Source organism: Xenopus laevis, chromosome 9_10L (genome assembly GCF_017654675.1).
Source record: "Xenopus laevis strain J_2021 chromosome 9_10L, Xenopus_laevis_v10.1, whole genome shotgun sequence".
Lineage (NCBI taxonomy): Eukaryota > Metazoa > Chordata > Amphibia > Anura > Pipidae > Xenopus > Xenopus laevis.
The window spans coordinates 13,918,158-13,938,453 of NC_054387.1; the positions used below are offsets into that span (position 1 = coordinate 13,918,158).

The following is a 20,296-nucleotide window of genomic DNA, read 5'->3' on the forward strand; positions in this document are numbered from 1 at the left end:
AGCGCAACTTCGCCTGGCCATTAAGTGCGAATGAGCGCCAGCGTGTCTCTTTCGCTAGCGAAGTTACGCCTGTGCCCGTTAGTAAATCGGCGAAGTACCGAAATGACGTCACGCTGGCGAATTTTCGCCAGCATTAGTCACTTCGCCCTTTAGTAAATTTGCCCCACAAAGTTTCTAAAAACGTAATTGGCATTTGGCAGAGAGTCCAGAATACGTGGCGGATGCACTTAAATACTTTTGTAACTATTTAAGATAAGCAAAGAAACAATTGTAACAATTTACGATAAGTAGGTCTCTTGGGGAAACTGTGACTTGCAGCTTAAAGGGCAATTCACCTTCATTGGCAAAACAGTAATAACACATAAAAACCACAGAAATGTGTTCAAACTTTCATAACCTGTTGTAAAATGAGCATGGCCGCGCTCCTCGTGTCAGATCTTTTTGTCCCTCTTTCTATTTCCAAAATGCTGGGAGGGATGTATATTTTAAGAGCCAAACTTTTTCATCTTTTACAAGTGGGTCAGCTCCTGTCAGGATTGCAATACCAGCACCTCAAGGACAGGGCCACGATTAGGGTTGCCACCTTTTCTGAAAAAAATACCGGCCTTCCTATATTTTCATAGTTTTTCCCTATAAATAACATTGGCATCAAGCAACATTTTCACCGGCCAGGTGGCAACCCTAGCCATGATGCCTATGGCATCCCCTCACCCGCCCCCTTTAGAAAGGAAATACCCAGGAGCCTCTGACACCACAATAAAAATGATTGATTACTGTTAATACCCATTAGTCCAAGTTCCAAAACCCACCAGCACTCTCTGGCCTCTCCGATATAAGCTGGCCCGGTGCACAGTTGAAAGGGATCGGCAACCCTTAATAAAACACGTTAGCAAGAAGAAAACCGGCACTCAGAGCTCAATGGATGCGGGCAAAGCCCTGCGTGTTTATTGCAACGTTACGTTTCGGGGGCATGCCCCTTCGTCAGACAGCAAATCACACCACAAAGTGAACCTTTTAAACATTCCTTAATGCATATTCATGAATTTACCCACAGATGATTGATAACTTAACACTTAATTAATACAATTTGAGAATCCGTTTATGCATGAATAATCATCAGTGAAATCACCATAAGTAAATGAAAAAAGTCCAAAAAAAGTCCAAATAAAGTTCCCGAGGTATTAGACAAAATTGGAAAAAAATTGAAAAAAATGTTTTAGAACAAAATTTTTTGAGAGTACTGAAAAAAATTCCTGTGAAAAAAGTTAAATAATATTTCAATATAAACATTAAAACATTCCTTTAATAGAGCTTAAAACCATTAAAAACATTGTAGCATTTTTTCCAGGCTTGAAACACTATCTTGCCCTCAACCTTATCACATCAAAAGATTATTTTTTACCTTGCCTTTGCAACAAATCGATTCAATTTCTCAATATCTGCAAAATAGAGAGGAAAGGCAACATATTAACATTTTTAAGTATATTTAAAAGTAGCAAGGGATCTCAGAGATAACAAGCTAGATTGAATTCCTCATTCAGTCCACATGGGACCCTTGTTTGTAATGCCCAGATCCAGTGGCATTCCCTTTGTAATAATTTTTTTTTATTATCTTGCTGATTGTTTGGTGTAATCTTCTCAAGAATCAACCATCTTAATTGTGCCACCCTGTGACCTTTATCGAAAAAGTGTCTGGCCAAAGCTGTTTCCCTTTTTTTTTTATTGGTTTCATTTACATCCTTTTGATCAACAGGGGGGTGGTAATTGCGTATTGTACTTTTATGTTCATTCAAGCGTAATTTTATTGATCTACTCGTTTGTCCAACGTAAGCGAGTCCACACGGACATTTTATGCAGTACACTACAGCCTTAGTATCGCAAGTAAACCAGCCCCTTATACTGATCTTAGAACCCTTCAGGGGATGTGTAACCGTGTCTCCTGCAATGATCCCACTGCAGTGTCCACAATTATGGCAAGGGTGGGTGCCCTGTAATTTGATACTTGTAAGGGTACTTTGCAATGTGGTTCCTTGAACCGCTTTTTGTTTTACTAGGTCATACTGACCGTCCTCTCCTGTATGAAAATAAAGGAGGTGTATTGAAAAGATTACCATATTTTGCATCAGCACTCACAACCCCCCAATATTTCAACACAGTATTAGTCTCCTAAATTAGCCCATACATTGTAGGGTTGCCACCTTTTTTGGAAAAAAAATACCAGGCTGTATTTTTTGATGGGATCAGCCATCATTTTCACCTGCCACCTTTTCTGGAAAAAAATACCGGAATTCCTATATATTTATCTTTTTTTCCCTATTAATAACATTGGGATCAACCATAATTTTTACCGACCAGGCCTGTAAAATAGCGGCCAGGTGGCAACCTTACCCGAAACACAAGGTTATGGGTAACTGTATTTAACAGCCAGTGTGGTCTAACTCCTCTATAAATATGGGAAACCTCTTCCAGCACCATCTTCACCTACTCCCTTTTGGGCCCCAAACAGAACCTGCACCAGTCAGAACCAGAGGAAAACACAAGTTTTATTTTTGGTAAATTTCACTCATTGAAATTTCAAAACTCAATTTCACTCATTTCCTTAACCCTTCTTGTTTCACAAGGACACTGGGACCCTCAAGTACAAGGACAAAAGAGATGACACTTCAATCTGCATTGCAAAAAAATCTCATTTTAGTCAGCTTTTAGTGGCTTTGGTTGGGGAAAGAAATGTTGTCAAACCAGTAAAAGTCTTTCTTTTTAGTCTTGTAAGGGAATACTGGGAGGTGGGGAGGTGGGGAGGTGGAAGGCACGATGTACAGATATCAACACTTCCTAAAAGTCTTTCCTTTCTTGTTCTCTAAAAAAAAGTGCAGCCAGAGGGAACATAGACTGGGCGTGGCCTACCGACACTCACTAGCAACTACGTCATCTCTGCGCGTCACTCCCAGAAAGCGCCTACGTGATCTGTCACTGCGTTTACGTGAAGTCGTGACAGCATAGTCTCGCGTTATGTGACTTGTGGCTTTGGTTGTTCTGTAAAACAGGAGGTAACGAGCGTGGAGTTAACAGCATTGCGGGAGGTGTAAGTAGCGATCCGGGACAGCTTTGGAAAAATCTGGAGTGACCCGTGAAAAGAACAGGGGTAGGAAAGGGCCTGAGGCACAGGGGTAGGAAAGGGCCTGAGGCACAGGGGTAGGAATGGGGCTGATGCACAGGGGTAGGAATGGGGCTGAGGCACAGGGGTAGGAATGGGGCTGATGCACAGGGGTAGGAAAGGGTCTGAGGCACAGGGGTAGGAATGGGGCTGAGGCACAGGGGTAGGAAAGGTCTGAGGCACAGGGGTAGGAATGGGGCTGAGGCACAGGGGTAGGAAAGGGCTGAGGCACAGGGGTAGGAATGGGGCTGAGACACAGGTTTAATAAAGGGGCTGAGGTACAGGAATGAAGTGCAGTAAAGGACTGAGGCACATGACAATAAACAAATGGGGATTAAGGCACTGACTTCACATTCGGTCTGTGGTCTGAGTGTGCGTTGCTAAGCCACTAATTCACTATGATATATTCTTTCTGTTTAAGTAACACCATGAGTTTGTTTTCCACCCCTGGGGGATTTGGAACTGGGGGCGGCAGTATGTTCGGCAGCACAGCGACTGATAACCACAATCCTATGAAGGTAAGTGGATTCCATCAAAGTATCTTCAGCTGTTGCTGCTGTCGTCCCTTCCTAAAGCACCGCCCCTTCCTCTTGTGCAGGACATTGAAGTGGCATCACCTCCAGATGACAGCATCTCGTGCCTCTCTTTCAGCCCCCCAACCCTGCCGGGCAACTTCCTGATTGCAGGATCCTGGGCCAATGATGTGAGTGCCGATCATGAGTCGGATTTTAGTTGCATTCAGCATCTGTATATTAGTATAGAAATTAAGACGATGTGGACTGTATCATCGTTTACTCCAGGGACTATATGTAGGAGAGGTCGAGACTCTGCCTCTTTGATTGTGGACCACAACCCTTTTCTATTCCGTTTATTACATTGGTGCATCTCACAACATGTTTCGGGAACAAGATGCAAATGAATAAACCTTGTACAGTCCTTAGGGGCAGTAGGAGAATGGATCATGTAAGTACCATGTATTTCCAATAGGAATCTGACTTGCTCATGGAGCTTTATTTGTGCAGGTGAGGTGCTGGGAAGTTCAAGATAATGGACAGACCATTCCAAAAGCACAACAGATGCACACAGGTCCTGTGCTTGACGTCTGCTGGAGTGATGTACGTATTATTATACTCTTACTTTTACAAAGCATTTTTATTTTAATTGGCCGTTGCATGCGATGCACCCAAGCAGCCTCCTCATTTGTCACTTTTTCCTTTCTTGAGTTTATGGTAGTCTCTTTAATAACACCAAAGCAGGAATACAGGTTTATTTATTTGTTTTCTGAAAAATATCTGCTTGTTTTGAATGAGATGCAAGCGACAGGTTTCAATAAAGAGCCATGTTCCCCACTGTCTTACATCACTATTTCTTGTGAATGGGGTGGTTCACTTTTAATTTAACTTTTAGTATATTATAGAATGGCCGATTCTATGCAACTTTTCAATTGGTCTTCATAATGTTTTTTGTATAGATTTTGAAGGATTTGCTTTTTTCTCCTGACTCTTTCCAGATTTCAAATGGGGGTCACTGACCCCATCGAAAAACAAATGCTCTGTAAGGCTACAAATGTATTGTTATTGCTACTTTTTATTAATCGCCTTTCTATTCAGGCCCTCTGGTGTTCATATTCCAGTCTCTTATTTAAATCAATGCATGGTTGCTAGGGTAATTTGGATGCTAGCAACCAGATTGCTGAAATAGCAGACTGGAGAACTGCTAAATAATTCAAAAACCACAAAAAAATAGAAAATGATAACCATTTGGAAATTGTCTCAGAATATCACTCTCAACATCATACAACCCCTTTAACAACACTCTGTAATTACTTGGGAACCAAGGAGATCAATTGCTGTTGTTTTAAAAGTGAAATGTTGTCCCATTCTTGCCTGATATAGGATTTCAGCTGCTCAACGTTCCTTTGTCGTATTTTTCCTTTCATAATGTTCCAAATATTTTCAATGGGTGACCGGTTAATTATTCACTTTTTACACAGTGTCCCAACTGTTTTGAAAACCGTGTTGTAAATAGATCTTGCACTGAATATGTGTTTAGGGTGTATTTAATTAAGGGAAATCAATGGCTACTACATAGGGATGACCGAATCCAGTATTCGGCCTTTTTCGGCAGGATTCGAATTCGACCAAATCCTTCTGGCCAAACCGAATCCAAGTCCTAATTTGCATATGCAAATTAGGGGCGGGGAGGGAAATTGCGTGATTTTTTGTAAGAAAACAAGGACGTAAACAATGTTTTTCCCTTCCCACCCCTAATTAAGCCGAATCTTTTGTGAAGGATTCGGGGGTTCGGCCGAATCCAAAAAAGTGGATTCGGTGCATCCCAACTACTATATGATGATCTGTATTTACCTTCTTAATTTGAATTGCTTGCCCTTAACGTGGCCATAGACACACAGATCCTATCGTACGAATCGAGGATTCGTACGATTTTCGGATCGTGTGCCCACATCTTTCGTCCGGCGGAGATCGGTCGTTTGGACGATCGGTCAGGTTTGATTTTGACCCGACTGATCCCGCCGGAGCCCACGGCACATCGTTATCGGATCGTTCGGCCATACGGCCGAACAATCAGATTACCCCCCGATATAGCCATGTTTGTTATGGCATATCGAGGAAAGATCCGCTCGTTTGCCGATGTGGCCAAACAAGCGGATCTTTGCGTCTATGGCCACCGTTAGTCCTAGCCTGGAACATCTGTGCTACTTCTCTTCCTCTTTGTAATCTTGACTTTGTATTTACAGGACGGGACCAAAGTGTTTACAGCCTCATGTGATAAAACTGCCAAAATGTGGGATCTTAACAGCAACCAGTCAATACAAGTTGCACAGGTATGGTCAGACTTTAGCATGTTTTGTCCACTTAGGGCTATGTAGGGGAATCCAAAAGCTAGATCTGGATCTACCAGTAGACCTTTAGTTGGTGATCAGTAGATCTCAAGACACTGTGAAAAACAGCTTGACTAAATAACCCTTCTGTTTTAGTCTTAGGTTACATAAGAAATAGTTGTTTTTTAAAAATAGTTATATAAATTCTCTTATACATTAATATAATATATGAGTAATATTTTCCATGGAACAGAATGCTAACTGTGATTTTATGGATGTAGATCATAATGGGACAACATCAATAAAAGTAGATCCCGCATGGGCACTCTTGGGCTAATGGCACAGATTTGACTCCTGCATTTAAGTCTTTGCTGCTGTGGCTGACAAATCTTCCCGTGTGCCAGAACCCTTACCAAAATATATTGGAGGCTCCAATGCACAAATGAAAATATTATTTAGAAAAAGATAGTTATCACATTATTACCTTTTTAATCTCATTAGAGACTAAGATTTCACGGATTTATTTTTAAATTTTCACCGATGATGTTTGCTTAGACACAACTGATCTTTCGTATCTCTCCGGCACACACATTCATAGTTTAATCAGACACAGACTTTCCTGAGTTGCAATGCAATAATGTCATTGAACCGATAGATAATCTTGTGAGACTTGTGTTCTAATCCTGAGCGTATATGTATAGGCCCAGAAAACAACAATTAATGGATGGCACTCCTTTTATACAAATTTAACAAAGGGTGCAAGAGTCAACCCAAAGAGAGAGAAAAATTATACAAATTACAAAAAGTTTCTCTACACAACACATCATTAATACAGACACTTAAGGTATGCAAATAAGTGGTTTAATAAAGAATATGATTACAACAATGTACAATTGCAAAGTCATTAAGACATATAATTAAGTACGTACCAAACAGTGACCCAGAAAAAAACGCAGCACGAAGTCTTGCAAGGCAGGTAAGTTGGTGTGTGACCTACCATAAAGCAGTGCTGGGCTGTTGAGTTCTAGAAGGATCACAGAAGTTGGACAGGCCTTGCACAGAACTGCACTACAATGTTTATTATATTCAGTTTTGTTCTTAGAATGTGCAACTTTTTTTTTTTTTTTTAGCCTTTTAACCTTTATTTGTTTCCTCAGCATGAAGCCCCTATAAAGACTGTGCATTGGGTAAAGGCTCCAAATTATAGTTGCATCATGACTGGTGGCTGGGATAAAAGTTTAAAGGTAAATCTGCATTTGTCTTAGTTAATGTAATATTGATACAATTCCTATATGTTTTTTATTTATTTTTATTATTTTTTTAATGTTTAATCTTCCTGGGATCTCCAAATGAAATGTGCATATATACTAATACAGAAAAGACATGCTCTCAGTGGCCCCATTGTATGCCACTAAATTTCCCTTAATTATCATGCTGCTATACACATTTATTTACTCACTACCAGTCTGCCAACCCTAATATGGATGGGATCACACTAGGGATGCACCAAATCCACTATTTTGGATTAGGCAACCCCCAAATCCTTCACAAAAGATTTGGTTGGATCCTAATTTGCATATGCAAATTAGGGGTGGGAAGGGGAAAACATTTTTTACTTCCTTGTTTTGTGACAAAAAGTCACGTGATTTCCCTTCTCACCTCTAATTTGCATATGCAAATTCGGATTCAGTTTGGCCGGGCAGAAGGATTCGGCCTAATCCTGCTGAAAAAGGCAGAATCCCAAACCGAATCCTGGATTCGGTGCATCCCTAGATCACACTAGCGACTTAAATTGACCTAACCTGGTGCATTTTTGTGGAGCAGCATAATTCCTTGCATAAATTCAAGAGAATATTTTTATTGTATGTGTTTCTAGTTTTGGGACACAAGATCACCAAACCCACTGCTGACCCTACAACTCCCAGAACGATGTTACTGTGCTGATGTGGTAAGTTAGGGTTACATTTGATCATTGTGCATATTTTGATTCTGGAATGGCAATAGTACTACACTACAGGTGGAGTTATTTTACTTGTATGGCACCTACCTATTCTCTGCAGAAGTTGGCACCACCCAGTGGCAACTCTTCAGACTATGTAAGCAGTGCATCAGCACATTGCAATGACGTGCCTCTTTACTATCAGTTGTTGGAATACTAACAACATGATCTGTGACTTGAGGTTGTATACTTTGCAATCACCAGTTTTGTAATGTGAGGGTAGTAGTTAAACCGCAACATTAGGGGGCAGATTTATCAAGGGTCGAATTGAAAATTCGAACATTTGAAACTGTCAAATTCGACTAGGGAGTTATTCAAATTCGATTCGAGTTTTAGATTAGATTTTTGAGATTTATCATACTCTGGCCCTTTAAGAACTCAAATTCGACTATTCGCCACCTAAAACCTGGCGGTCTGCTGTTTAAGTCAATGGGAGAGGTCCAGGGATCAATTTTGAGTTGTTTGCCGCCTTCCTGACAATTGAGAAAAAAACTCGAATCCAGTTTTTTAAATTAGATTCTTATTCGTTTCGAGCTTTAGGGTCGATACTATTCACCCGAGTTTTAAAAATTTGATTTTATTAATAAATTTCAATTGGTCGATTTCGACCCTTGATGTATGTGCATCTAGATGTATTTAACTATGTAACCTGTGATTAGTGAGTGGTTTATAGTGACCTTTTTATGAGCATTGTAAGCTGCGGGATCCACGACAGACACTTCTCTTCTCTTTAAGGCAGTTTATTTACACACAGGGGTGACCATTTCAGGATACAAAACAAATAATAAAAATAAATCCTGCCCACTGGGCGCTACCTTTACACATGAAGAGTTCCCTTACTAAACTGGGCCCCTTGTGGACTACCAGTAAGCAAACACATAAGTAGGGGTCACCCCTGTACTCACAAATCTTCTGGGGGGATTACTCAGCCTCCTAGCTTTCCTCAGTCAGTCAGACAGACCCTCTGTCACTTGGTCTCCTCTCTCTGCACCTTGCAGAAGCAAATGGCACCCCAGCCCCTGTGGGAGTTCCTCACACAGGCAGGTGTCCTTCCTGCTCTGTGTCCTGCTCTGTGTCCTGCTCTGAGAGAGCTTCCTTACAGGCCCACTAGAACTAAATACCTTTCCACAGGACAGCCTTCCTGTGGAAGGTGAGCTCTAATCCATGAGCTGGACTTCTGGATTGGAGTACCTGGCTTGCCTGTTCTTTCCAGAATACTCCAGCTTCCAGGACCTGGCAACCAAAGCTTTTAAACAGAGAACCTATTCTCTGTTTAGTAACACCCTTCGTGGTGCCTACCTCTCCTACTATGGTGAACTTAAAGGGAAAACACATCTTTTCCCACATTGTTTTCGTCACTCTACCACAGCATATATAGTGAATAAAGTACCCCCTCTTGTAAAATAAAAGGATATTTTAAGTTAGCGAGGAGTTTCATGACCATATAAAAACACGAGGCTGAAGGCCGAGTGTTTTTATACAGGTCATGGAACTCCTAGGTAACTTCTAATATCCTCATATTTTGTAACTTGGGGTACTTTGTTTATTATAATACACAAGTTTCAGTGAGTCATGTGACAGAAATGACCACAGAACTCACCGTTTATAACTGATGACATCAGAACTCGCATTTATAAGGATATAATTTACATGATATTTTGTGTATTATATATATTTCTCTGTCGTCTAAAGGGGGACACAGGGACTCTTGGTTTAAGCTCCACCCTCCAGGAGGCAGGACACTATTAATAAAATTAAAATTAAGGGGGCGTGCCCATATAGTGGCTTAACCCCACATGCTGTAGCATTCCTTCAGTTTTAAAAGTGTCCTGCTTCAAGGAGGATGGATACCAGCTTCAAGACAGAAGCATATCTATGGGGTGTCACCAGGGCAGGACTGCCTGTCCCTTGAGTGTACCCCCCCCTCGAGGGATCTCTCACCGGGGTCATATTCTAGCCCTCTAGGCTATAACCGACCTGCACAGAAAAATCCCTGCAACCTACTGGGGCCAGCAGATGTTCTGACCGGTGAAGAGCCAGCAGTGAGTATGATATAATATTCTACTCGTGTTCTGGCGTGCTCTCCCCTCACCCCAGCCCAGACCTAGCTGCACTAAGCGATGTATTCACTGCTCCCTCCGACGGTCTCCCACACAGGCAGGCTGTTGGTGAAGTCGCGCGCCCTTCTCCTGCGCGCAGTGGAACGCATCGCGCTGATGCGTTCCAGGCGCCATTTTGTTTTTTCGGCGCGAAGCGTAGAGGAGGCTTCAGAAGGCGCGGAACTTCCTCCCGCCACTTCCCGCAGTCACAGTAAGCTGCCGCTTACTGTATCCTCCTCTCCTGCTTCCACTCTGCCAGCAGCCCTCCTCCTCCTGACCCGGAGCCACGGGAGCCACTTGCTCTTGGGGATTAGGCTTCTACCTTCAGGCAGCAGTCTTGGGTTACCTCTAGGCACCCTTTTACAAAGCACATTCCTGACGGCCATTACTTCAGCAGGTACCTCAGCCACTGTTCACATGGCAGAAGGTAAGTCAGGGGGACTTTTCCCCAGGGCTGGGGGGAGAGCACCAGCAGCACAGGTGACTTACTTTACCTGCAAAAACTGCCACCTAAAAATCCCTGGGGGCCAGGCTGACCCGCTCTGCAGATCTTGTTCAAAGGGGCAGGGTCCAGCGCCCACCCAGGGGTCCATCCCAACGGTCCCTGAATCTGGGGAAACCGCACAGGATTTGGATGCAATGGATGGGGTAGCGGGCACTTCCTCAGAACCCCCTGCCCCCCTATGGGCCATTCAACTTTCCCAATCCCTGGCATCCCTGCAGGGCCTTCCTTCCATTGCCACCAATTTGGGCAAAGCCCTAGCCAAACTAGGTCACAAAGCCAGTGGAAAGCGTAAAAGGCTTCCCAGCTCCAGGGGTGACACCGACACCCATACCCCTCTGACGTCTCGTCAGCTGGAGAGGATTTTTCTCATTCAGAGGGGGAACTCCCACCTTCTGATGCTTCCTCAGAAGCAGAGGAGGATAATGCGGAAGATTCCAAAAGCAAGGAACTCCCTCACGACGTAGAGGGCATTATCAAGGGGGTGATGGACGTGCTAAAAATCACACAGACACCTGAACAACAGGCTTCATCTTCTAACCTGTTTAAAAGAAAACACAAAGCTTCTGCATGTTTTCCTTCGCATGACCAACTCCTTAACATAATACAAGAGGAATGGAATTCGCCGGAGCGCAAGTTCCAAGCTACTTGGAAATTTTCGAAATCCTATCCATTCCCCAAGGACTTGGTAGAGAAATGGTCACTGCCTCCAACTGTGGACGCACCAGTTTCGAGATTATCTAAATCCACAGCGTTACCAGTCACGGACGCCGCAGCCTTCAAGGACCCATCTGACAGACGTCTGGAAGGTTTCCTCAGGGCAGTCTACTCATCCGCTGGCTCAACCCTTCGTCCAGCTCTCGCCTCAGCCTGGTAGCGAGAGCCATTCAGGCATGGGCAGAATCCCTCGTTGCTGATATTCAAGATGGCATCCCCAGAGCTGACATCCTGCCTTCCGCACAGTCCCTCGCGGAGGCAGCAGCTTACTTGTGCGACGCTTCCCTGGATTACAGCACAGATTACTGCCCGCACATCAGCGCTCTCCGTCGCAGCACGCAGAACGCTCTGGCTGAAGAACTGGTCTGCGGATGTCAGTTCCAAGAAGTCCCTTACCTCACTACCCTTCAAGGGACAGCGACTTTTTGGTGAGGAGCTCGAAAAGATAATCTCACAGGCCACGGGAGGGAAGAGCACCTTCCTCCCCCAAAGCAAGTCAAGACCCACGACTTCCTCCAGGCGCGGTCGGTCCTTTCGCGGCCACACTGGACGTTTTTTCCAGACGGCACAGTCCTCCCCAACGTTCTCAGTTTCGCTCTAAACCAAACGACAAGGGACGGCCATCGTGGAAGAACAACAAATTCCACAACAAGTCTCCAGCCGACAAGGCCACTTCAGGATGACGGGTCACCCCCTCCGGGGTCACTGCAACCGCTAGGGGGACGATTGCTGAGATTCCGGGAGGTGTGATACGATACTCGTCAGACGCTTGGGTAACCGAAATCGTTTCCGAGGGCTACCACCTGGACTTCGCTTCTCTTCCTCCCCGAAAATTTCTCATGTCCAGAGTCCCCTCCAACCCAGCCAAGGGCCGAGCCTTCTTGGACTGCATTACGAGCATGGAACAGAATGGAGTGATCATTCCAGTTCCCCCGTCAGAAACATTTTGCGGATTTTACTCCAATCTGTTCCTGGTTCCAAAGAAGGACGGGTCCTTCCGACCAGTATTGGACCTGAAATTCCTCAACAAACACATACGGTCAGTCCGGTTCAAAATGGAAACTCTCAGGTCAGTCATCCGAGGAATGGAACCAGGTCAACTGGATGATGTCCCTCGACATCAAGGACGCGTATCTCCACGTTCCAATCTGGCCTCCTCACCATCGTTTTCTCAGATTCGCATTCCGAAATCTCCATTACCAATTTGTGGCACTCCCATTCGGCCTCTCCTCTGCCCCCAGAGTGTTCACCAACTCATGTCAGTGACGGCAGCAACCCTACGACTCCACGGAATATCGATCACACCTTACCTGGACGACCTTCTCCTGAAGGCTCCAACACTAGAGAAGAGCAGAAGGGACATGCAACAAGCGATATCGCTGCTTCAGAGCTTCGGGTGGACCATCAACTGGAACAAATCCAGCATGACACCCAGTCACCAAATGCTATTCCTGGGTCTCCAATTCGATACACTGACTCAACGTGTCTCGCTGCCCCTGGACAAGCAGAGGAAGATCAGAGCGCAAGTCAATCTCCTCCTTCAAGACCGGCACCCCACAGTCCACCTCGCAATGAAGGTACTCGGTCTGATGGTCTCGTCCATCGAAGCGGTTCCCTTTGCTCAAATCCATTTGAGACCTCTACAGGCCAACGTTCTGTCGGGATGGAAAGGGGGTCCCCTGTCCCAACGGATTCTTCTACAGCAGACAACACGGGAGTCACTCCTCTGGTGGCTGAACCACCACAATCTGACGACGGGCCAGTCCTGGGCAACTCCGGACTGGACCGTGATAACGACAGACGCAAGTCTCCTCGGGTGGGGCGCCACGTGGAACAACTCGTCGGTACAAGGCCGTTGGTCTCCCACAGAAACGAGGCGACACATCAACGTCCTGGAGCTTCGGGCAGTCAAGCTTGCCCTAAGACATTGGTCTCCCCTACTCCAAACAAAGTCCGTCCGCGTCCAAAGCGACAACTCCACAACCGTCGCTTACATCAACAGACAAGGAAGGTACCCGCAGCAAAGCCTCCCTAGCGGAGGTGGTACAAATCCTAGCCTGGGCAGAGCTCAGCTCAGTCAGGATATCTGGCCATACACATTCCGGGAGTGGACAACACGGCAAGCAGACTTTCTCAGTCGGAACCAGCTGGATCCGGGAGAATGGGAACTTCATCCCGCGGTGTTCACAGACCTAGTGAAAAGGTGGGGACGTCCTCAAGTCGACCTCATGGCATCCAGAGCCAACCGCAAAGTTCCAGCCTTTTACGCCCGTTTTCGGGATCCGACGGCGCTGGGGGGTGGACGCCATGACACAAGTCTGGAGTTTCAACCTGGCTTATGTCTTCCCTCCGTTTCCAATGCTTCCTCGGGTTCTGAAGAAAATCAAGCAATCCTGTGCGACGGTCATAGTGATAGCTCCGTATTGGCCAGGAGAACGTGGTTACGGATCTTCAGGACATGTCCATAGCTCAACCAGTTCGCCTCCCTCCCAGGAGCGATCTTCTCCAGCAGGTCCCATATTTCACCACAATCCGGACTGTTCGCTTTGACGGGATGGCTGTTGAGCGGCCATCTGGAGACGTAAGGTATAGCGGACGATGTGATTGCCACTATGCTGAAGTCACGCAAAGCTACGTCTTCTAAAGCCTACCACAGGGGTCTGGCGCAGCTACTGGCAACTTGGTGCGAGGAATCAAAGTTTTCCTTCCATGATTGCAATATTCCCAGGATCTTATCCTTTCTACAGCGAGGTTTCGACTCGGTCTGAAGCTCAGTTCCCTGAAGGTCCAAGTGTCTGCCCCTCTCTGTCCTTTTCCAGTCTCGTCTAGCCCTAGACGATTCAGTCCGCACCTTCCTACAGGGAGTACAACATATCGTTCCACCTTATCGATCACCAGTCCCTGGATGGGATCTCAACCTCGTTTTGGAGGCTCTCCTTGACCCTCCCTTCGAACCTCTGGGTGTCGTCCCTGGAACAGTGGCTTACCTGGAAAACTGCCTTCCTTGTTGCCATTTCATCTGCTCGCAGGGTATCGGAAATAGGTGCCTTATCTTGTGATCCGTCTCTGCTGGTTTTCCATAGGGACAAGGCAGTCCTGAGGACTGTGCCTTCCTTCCTGCCTAAGGTCGTGTCCTCGTTTCACGTCAACCAGGAAGATTGTGGTTCCATCTCTCTGTCCGGAACCCAAGAATGACAAGGAACGGAGATTTCACAGTCTGGATGTGGTCAGAGCACTTTCGCTGGTACCTTGGACCGTTCTAAATCTATCGGCGCTCTCAAGCCCTTTTTGTCATTCCGTCCGGGCCTCGGAGGGCCTGTCAGCTTCCAAGACTACCATCGCACGTTGGATCAGAGAAAACCATCAGACAAGCCTACCTAGCTAAGGGCAGAACTCCTCCTGCCAATGTTCGAGCTCACTCCACACGATCCTTGGGTGCTTCCTGGCTTGGCGCAACTCGGCCTCCTTGGACCAGATCTGCAGAGCAGCCACCTGGGTCTCGGTTCATACATTCACTAATTCTACAGACTGGACACGTTCTCATCAGCGGAAGCCGTTTTTGGCCGCAAAGTACTACACACTGTGGTACAGTAACGTGTCTTTGCCTTTTCTGTATTCGCTCCCACCCTGCTGTCTGGGCTGCTTTGTTAAGTCCCCAAGAGTCCCTGTGTCCCCCTTTAGACGACAGAGAAAACAGGATTTTTGATACTCACCGTTAAATCCTTTTCTCTGTAGTCGATAGGGGGACACAGGGCTTCCCAACCCTGAGCGAAATGTTGACCACTTGGTCTTATGGAAACGTTTTCCTGATTTACTGGTTTGCTAGTTGAGTATTGATACAGTTTATCTTTCAGCAGTCTCTTTGGTACCAACTGAAGGAATGCTACAGCATGTGGGGTTAAGCCACTATATGGGCACGCCCCCTTAATTTTAATTTTATTAATAGTGTCCTGCCTCCTGGAGGGTGGAGCTTAAACCAAGAGTCCCTGTGTCCCCCTATCGACTACAGAGAAAAGGATTTAACGGTGAGTATCAAAAAATCCTGTTATTATCATATATTATATATATATTGTACTATGAACTCGTATTGAAGGAGATAAAAGAGAACAACTTGGTAGGGGTACCAAAATCTTGGCCACCACCATTGAAGCAAATTGCTAACTTTGTAGCCCAGGCAAACCCTCACCATGTTTGGTAGTTAGAAGGAACCTACAGACTCATCCCTGAAATCCATATATTTTTAGTGGTGTATATACAGTGCGTACAGGTTAAATGAGGCAGTTAGTCCTCTTTATCATCCTAATGTATTTTTTTCTTTAGGTGTACCCTATGGCTGTTGTGGCCACTGCAGAGAGAGGGTTAATAGTGTATCAGCTTGAGAACCAGCCCTCGGAATTCAGAAGAATAGACTCTCCCCTCAAACATCAGGTAATGGTTGCAAAGGACCCTGGGTACAATACTGGCACAACAGACTGGATTCCTTCTCTGCTGACGTTGGTAGGAATTGGCGAAGGGACACATTTGTGAAAATAGGGGGTTGTCTCCCACAGAACAGGCACATGTTCACAAAAGGAGGAAGGGAAATAACTGTGAGTTGTGGTGGAGGTTGACTGTAGAGCTAAACGTGGAGAGGGGAGTTAGAGATTAAAGGGAGGAATAAACAGATGAAGGAAAGGGTTGGTAGAGGTAATTCTAGATATACATATTAGAAAGAATTGGAAGCGAAAGGTCATTGATAATTCTAGAATCTAGAGAAAGAAATCTAGATACATAGAAAGATTTTTTATTATAAAGGCTGGAGTGACTGGATGTCTAATATAATAACCAGAAAACAACTTCTTGCTTTTCAGCTTTTCAGCTCTCCAACTCTTGAGTTAGTCAGCGATTTGAAAGGGGGGCCACATGGAACATGTCTGTTCAGTGAGTTTACAATTGATCCTTAGACTTCAGCTCAAAAGCAACAGTTATGACCAATGTACCCCCCCTCAAGTCACTGATTGGTTACTGCCTGGTAACCAATCAGTGTAAACCAGGAGCGCTGAAACGCAGGAAGTAGTGTTCTTGCTTTTATGTTACACGTCCAGTCACTCCAGCCTTTATACATTACATTTTTGGCTAACTAACTATATTAGAAACATTTATTTTTATTTTGCACAGCCTGTCTATTTACCCAGTTTTTATTTTTACATGAACAATTCCTTTAAAGGCTGATACCAGACTTTTGCTACAGTGACCTTCCTTAGGGTGACTATGAATTCTGTTTGTTCTGACAGCACCGCTGTGTCGCCATATTTAAAGACAAGCAGAACAAGCCAACGGGCTTTGCACTTGGAAGTATCGAAGGAAGAGTCGCAATTCATTACATCAACCCTCCCAATCCGTAAGTACCCTCTAAACTAGTAACGGCCAACTAACTGCCTGCAACTCCCAGTACCCAGTGGAATGCTAGGTGTTTTGTGGTGCAGCGTCTCCCTATTGTCTGTGCATACTGTAAACCAGGGATCTTTCAACGTTTAAATATTTGGGAGAATTCCTGATGCATCTGTTCTTTTCCAATAGAGCCAAAGACAACTTCACATTTAAATGCCACCGCTCCAATGGCACGAACACAACAGCCCCTCAAGATATCTATGCTGTAAGTATTAACATGAACTATTCAACACATGGGCTGTTTGCATGCACGAAAATATAGACATTTTGTGCTAGGATAGTGGCAAATATTTCAATTAAATCTGTGCCTATCTTTCATGTACTTTTTTAATGAAAGATATTAATTGGAAGTATAACTAAGACTAGAAGCAATGCATATTATGTCTGTGTGTGTGTGTTTACTATTCCAGCAGCCCTTTGACAATGCACCCCTACATTTTTGCTGCATAACCTATATACTGTATATTCTGCCAGGCATGCACAATGCTAAACATCACACTGTGTCAAGTGATGGAACAATCTGGTGAACAGAATGGAGCAATAAAAGGGGATCTTAAATTTTAGCTGTTGGTTTGTTTCTCCCGTCTTCCTATGCAGGTAAATGGCATCGCTTTCCATCCTGTACACGGCACTTTGGCTACGGTCGGCTCAGATGGACGATTCAGTTTCTGGGACAAAGATGCCCGGACCAAACTGAAGACTTCGGAGCAGCTGGACCAGCCAATCTCTGCTTGTTCTTTCAACCACAATGGAAATATTTTCGCCTATTCTTCTAGCTATGACTGGTCCAAGGTGGGTCTTTGTGTCAGTGCCTTACACTTGCACGAGCATTAGGTTTGCGTTACAACTAAAAGCTCTGTGTATAGATTGGATATTAGCAGCACCCTGAATTAAATTGTAATAGTGCGCTATTGCAATTTAATTCAGTCTGCTGCTGGTATCTTTTTTGTTATGGCCCGACAGGAGTCCAGTACAGCATCTGACACTACAAAAGTGTTTATCTGGGAGGTGAGCACTCCACAATAGATTAGATTGTGTAGATTGGATATTGGCTTGGATATTTTTACATGTGCAGGTGCATGACTTTACATTTATCAACATGGAATCTCATTTGCCACTTAGCTGCCCAGATTGCCAGTTTGTTAAGATCCTGCTGCAAGGATACCACATCCTGCATGGATTTAATTGGGCTGGATAGTTTTGTGTCATCTGCAAACACTGATACATTACCTTACTTACAATCCCCTCCCCTTAATTATTAATGAACAAGTTACATAAAAGTGGACCCAATACCGAGCCCTGAGGGACCCCCACTAAACAATCTAAAACGTAAGTTTGTGTGTGTGTAATCTGAATGACTCTCTCTTTACAGGAAAATGTCACAGAAAAGTCAAGCACTTCTTGCTGTGCAAAGAACCCTTTATTTTAGCCAGTTTTACCACTCCAAGTACAGAATAACGTTTCGGGGGTGGTAAAACTGGCTATAATAAAGGATTATTTGCACAGCAAGAAGCTTTCCTTTTGCTGCATGTGGACGTGGCCGTGCGTCTAAGGAATAGCACCACCGTATGCAACAACACCTGAAGAGTGTGAGTAGTGCTCCCCATATCTCTTTATTTCTCTCTCTTTACAGGGGCATGAATTCTACAATCCACAGAAGAAGAACTATATCTTCTTGCGTAACGCCGCTGAAGAATTGAAACCCCGGAACAAGAAATAGTAAGTGTAGTGTGTCTGGCTCTTTGGGGACACAGGGCCCATGGGGTTATTGCACCACTCACTGGGCTAAAACTGTGACTCTTTCTGTCTGTATCCTATATGCAAATGAAGTAGGCTTTTATGAAATATGCCTTGTTTATAAGTGGTGCTGTCTGTCCAATAATCTCTCTTTTGAGGCAATAAGCATTTCACCCACTAGATGGTGTCAACGTCTATGATTTCCCTGGCTGTTGCCATAGCCATAAACACACAGATAATATCTTACAAAACAACAAATTTTCATACGATATTCAGTGCGTGTATGGTGGAAAAATAGCCGACCGATATCAGCAGAAGGCTTGGATATCAGTCGGCTCGTCGATCAGGTTTGACGGAAAATTTTCATCGGGTGCCTTTAAGGAGACCCAAACATCGGCCATTGTTAGTGCTGAATCGTCAGATACAGGTAGAATTCCATTGTTTCTATCTGTATATCTGATGGTTCAGCTCTATTGAAACAAACGATTTTTCTTGGAAAGATTTTTTCCAAAAAAGATCATAATTGATAGTCTTATGGCCAGTGAATGGCTTCCCCTGTATCCACAATGCAGGTAACAGAATTTCTCTGTATTTCTGTATACTGAATAATCTAAGTACTTTGCCTGTGCTTCTCTGGTCTAAAATATCAGTTGCAGAGATTCTTTCCATGGTCTGCCTCATTCGTACAGTCGAAAGGCTCTTTTTGATTATCAGTAGCCATGGGGGGGGAATAACATGAGCTGCTTAACATGTACCACCAAATTGTTAATCCTGTTTGTAAACCAATCTTCTTGTGTTACAGGTGATAAGCCCCCACCGTGGGGAAAGTATAAGATTTATGAATTTTCCTTACTGCTCAAGCACAGTGCTTACAACTGGTATCAATGTTGTCCCTCGCACTGACCACATTCTCATGCTGCCATTCCTTTGGGTCGGAGCAGACTCGGAGATTTTTGTTGAAACCGTGTACAGAACAAGGACAGTTTCTCTACAGCTTGCCCTGCATTCACTGATGTCACAAGAGACCCTAATATTGTCTTCTTTCTGGATTCTCTGCATCCGTCGTGAGCGTATTGGAGCAGCATGCTAATAGATCAACTTGCCTTAAACCATAAACGGATGTTAATGTATGAACTTTTTGATGTCTTTTCGGGTTTTGTTTTATATTTCAATAAAGTTCTTTTTATGAAATCTGTTTATTTACATATTGTCATGTAATATGAAAGAGATGATGTTGCCTAGAAGAATCGTAGGCATTGGATTCATTTGTATATATCCGAATCCTAATTTGCATACGTAAATGACATCTGAATTTTTAGTGGGAAAAAAAACTTTTTTTTTTTTTTTGAGATTTATTATACCCCAAGAATGGAAAAAATCAGAACCTGAAAATCCGGCATCTCAGACCGGCCGAGGTTGTATATAAGTCAATGGGAGAGGTACCTATCCTATTTGGAAGTTTCTGTGGTCTGCGCTGGAATTAGCCTGAAAATCCAACTTTTTTTGGACGAAAATCTGAAAAATTCATGCTTTTAGGGAAGAAGCCCAAGAAAATAGAGCAATTCAGTTAAAAAAAAAAATCAGAAATAATAGTATGATTCTTGTTTTCGCACGATTTTATCGAGTTTTTCCCCCAATCCGATTAAATCAAGCTTTTTTTTTTTTTTAAATAGATACGGTCAAATGGTGGCTTTTAGTTTGCTCAGACTTTTTTAAATGAAATAATCATAAAAATTTGGATTATAATAAATAACCCCCTAAGTGTCCTTAAATCATTTAAACATTACCAATAAACCAATGGCATGGTTTGCCCCCT

General features: G+C 44.1%; 1 protein-coding gene across 5 annotated transcripts; it reads left to right on the forward strand.

The window, feature by feature from the left end:
• The first annotated feature begins 2,927 nt into the window (after window positions 1-2,927).
• rae1.L (ribonucleic acid export 1 L homeolog) lies at window positions 2,928-19,675 on the forward strand. 5 transcript variants are annotated; one of them, XR_005963981.1, is made up of 13 exons: window positions 2,928-3,082; window positions 3,576-3,672; window positions 3,753-3,857; window positions 4,177-4,269; window positions 5,913-5,999; window positions 7,154-7,240; window positions 7,873-7,944; window positions 15,634-15,741; window positions 16,587-16,693; window positions 16,873-16,948; window positions 17,341-17,535; window positions 18,116-18,462; window positions 19,283-19,671. XR_005963981.1 is itself a non-coding variant. In XM_018233889.2 (13 exons), coding segments are annotated over exons 2-13 (1,107 nt in total). In that variant the 5' UTR covers window positions 2,928-3,082; window positions 3,576-3,582; the 3' UTR covers window positions 19,284-19,671.
• The last annotated feature ends 621 nt before the right edge of the window (window positions 19,676-20,296 follow it).

What these genes read in the sequence shown, in the direction of transcription:
- rae1.L (XM_018233889.2), top strand. Translation starts at nt 3,583, where the DNA reads ATGAGTTTGTTTTCCACCCCTGGGGGATTTGGAACTGGGGGCGGCAGT. An exon ending in GCTGGGATAAAAGTTTAAAG is followed by an intron (nt 7,241 to 7,872) that starts GTAAATCTGCAT and finishes ATGTGTTTCTAG; the next exon opens with TTTTGGGACACAAGATCACC. An exon ending in CCCCTCAAGATATCTATGCT is followed by an intron (nt 16,949 to 17,340) that starts GTAAGTATTAAC and finishes CTTCCTATGCAG; the next exon opens with GTAAATGGCATCGCTTTCCA.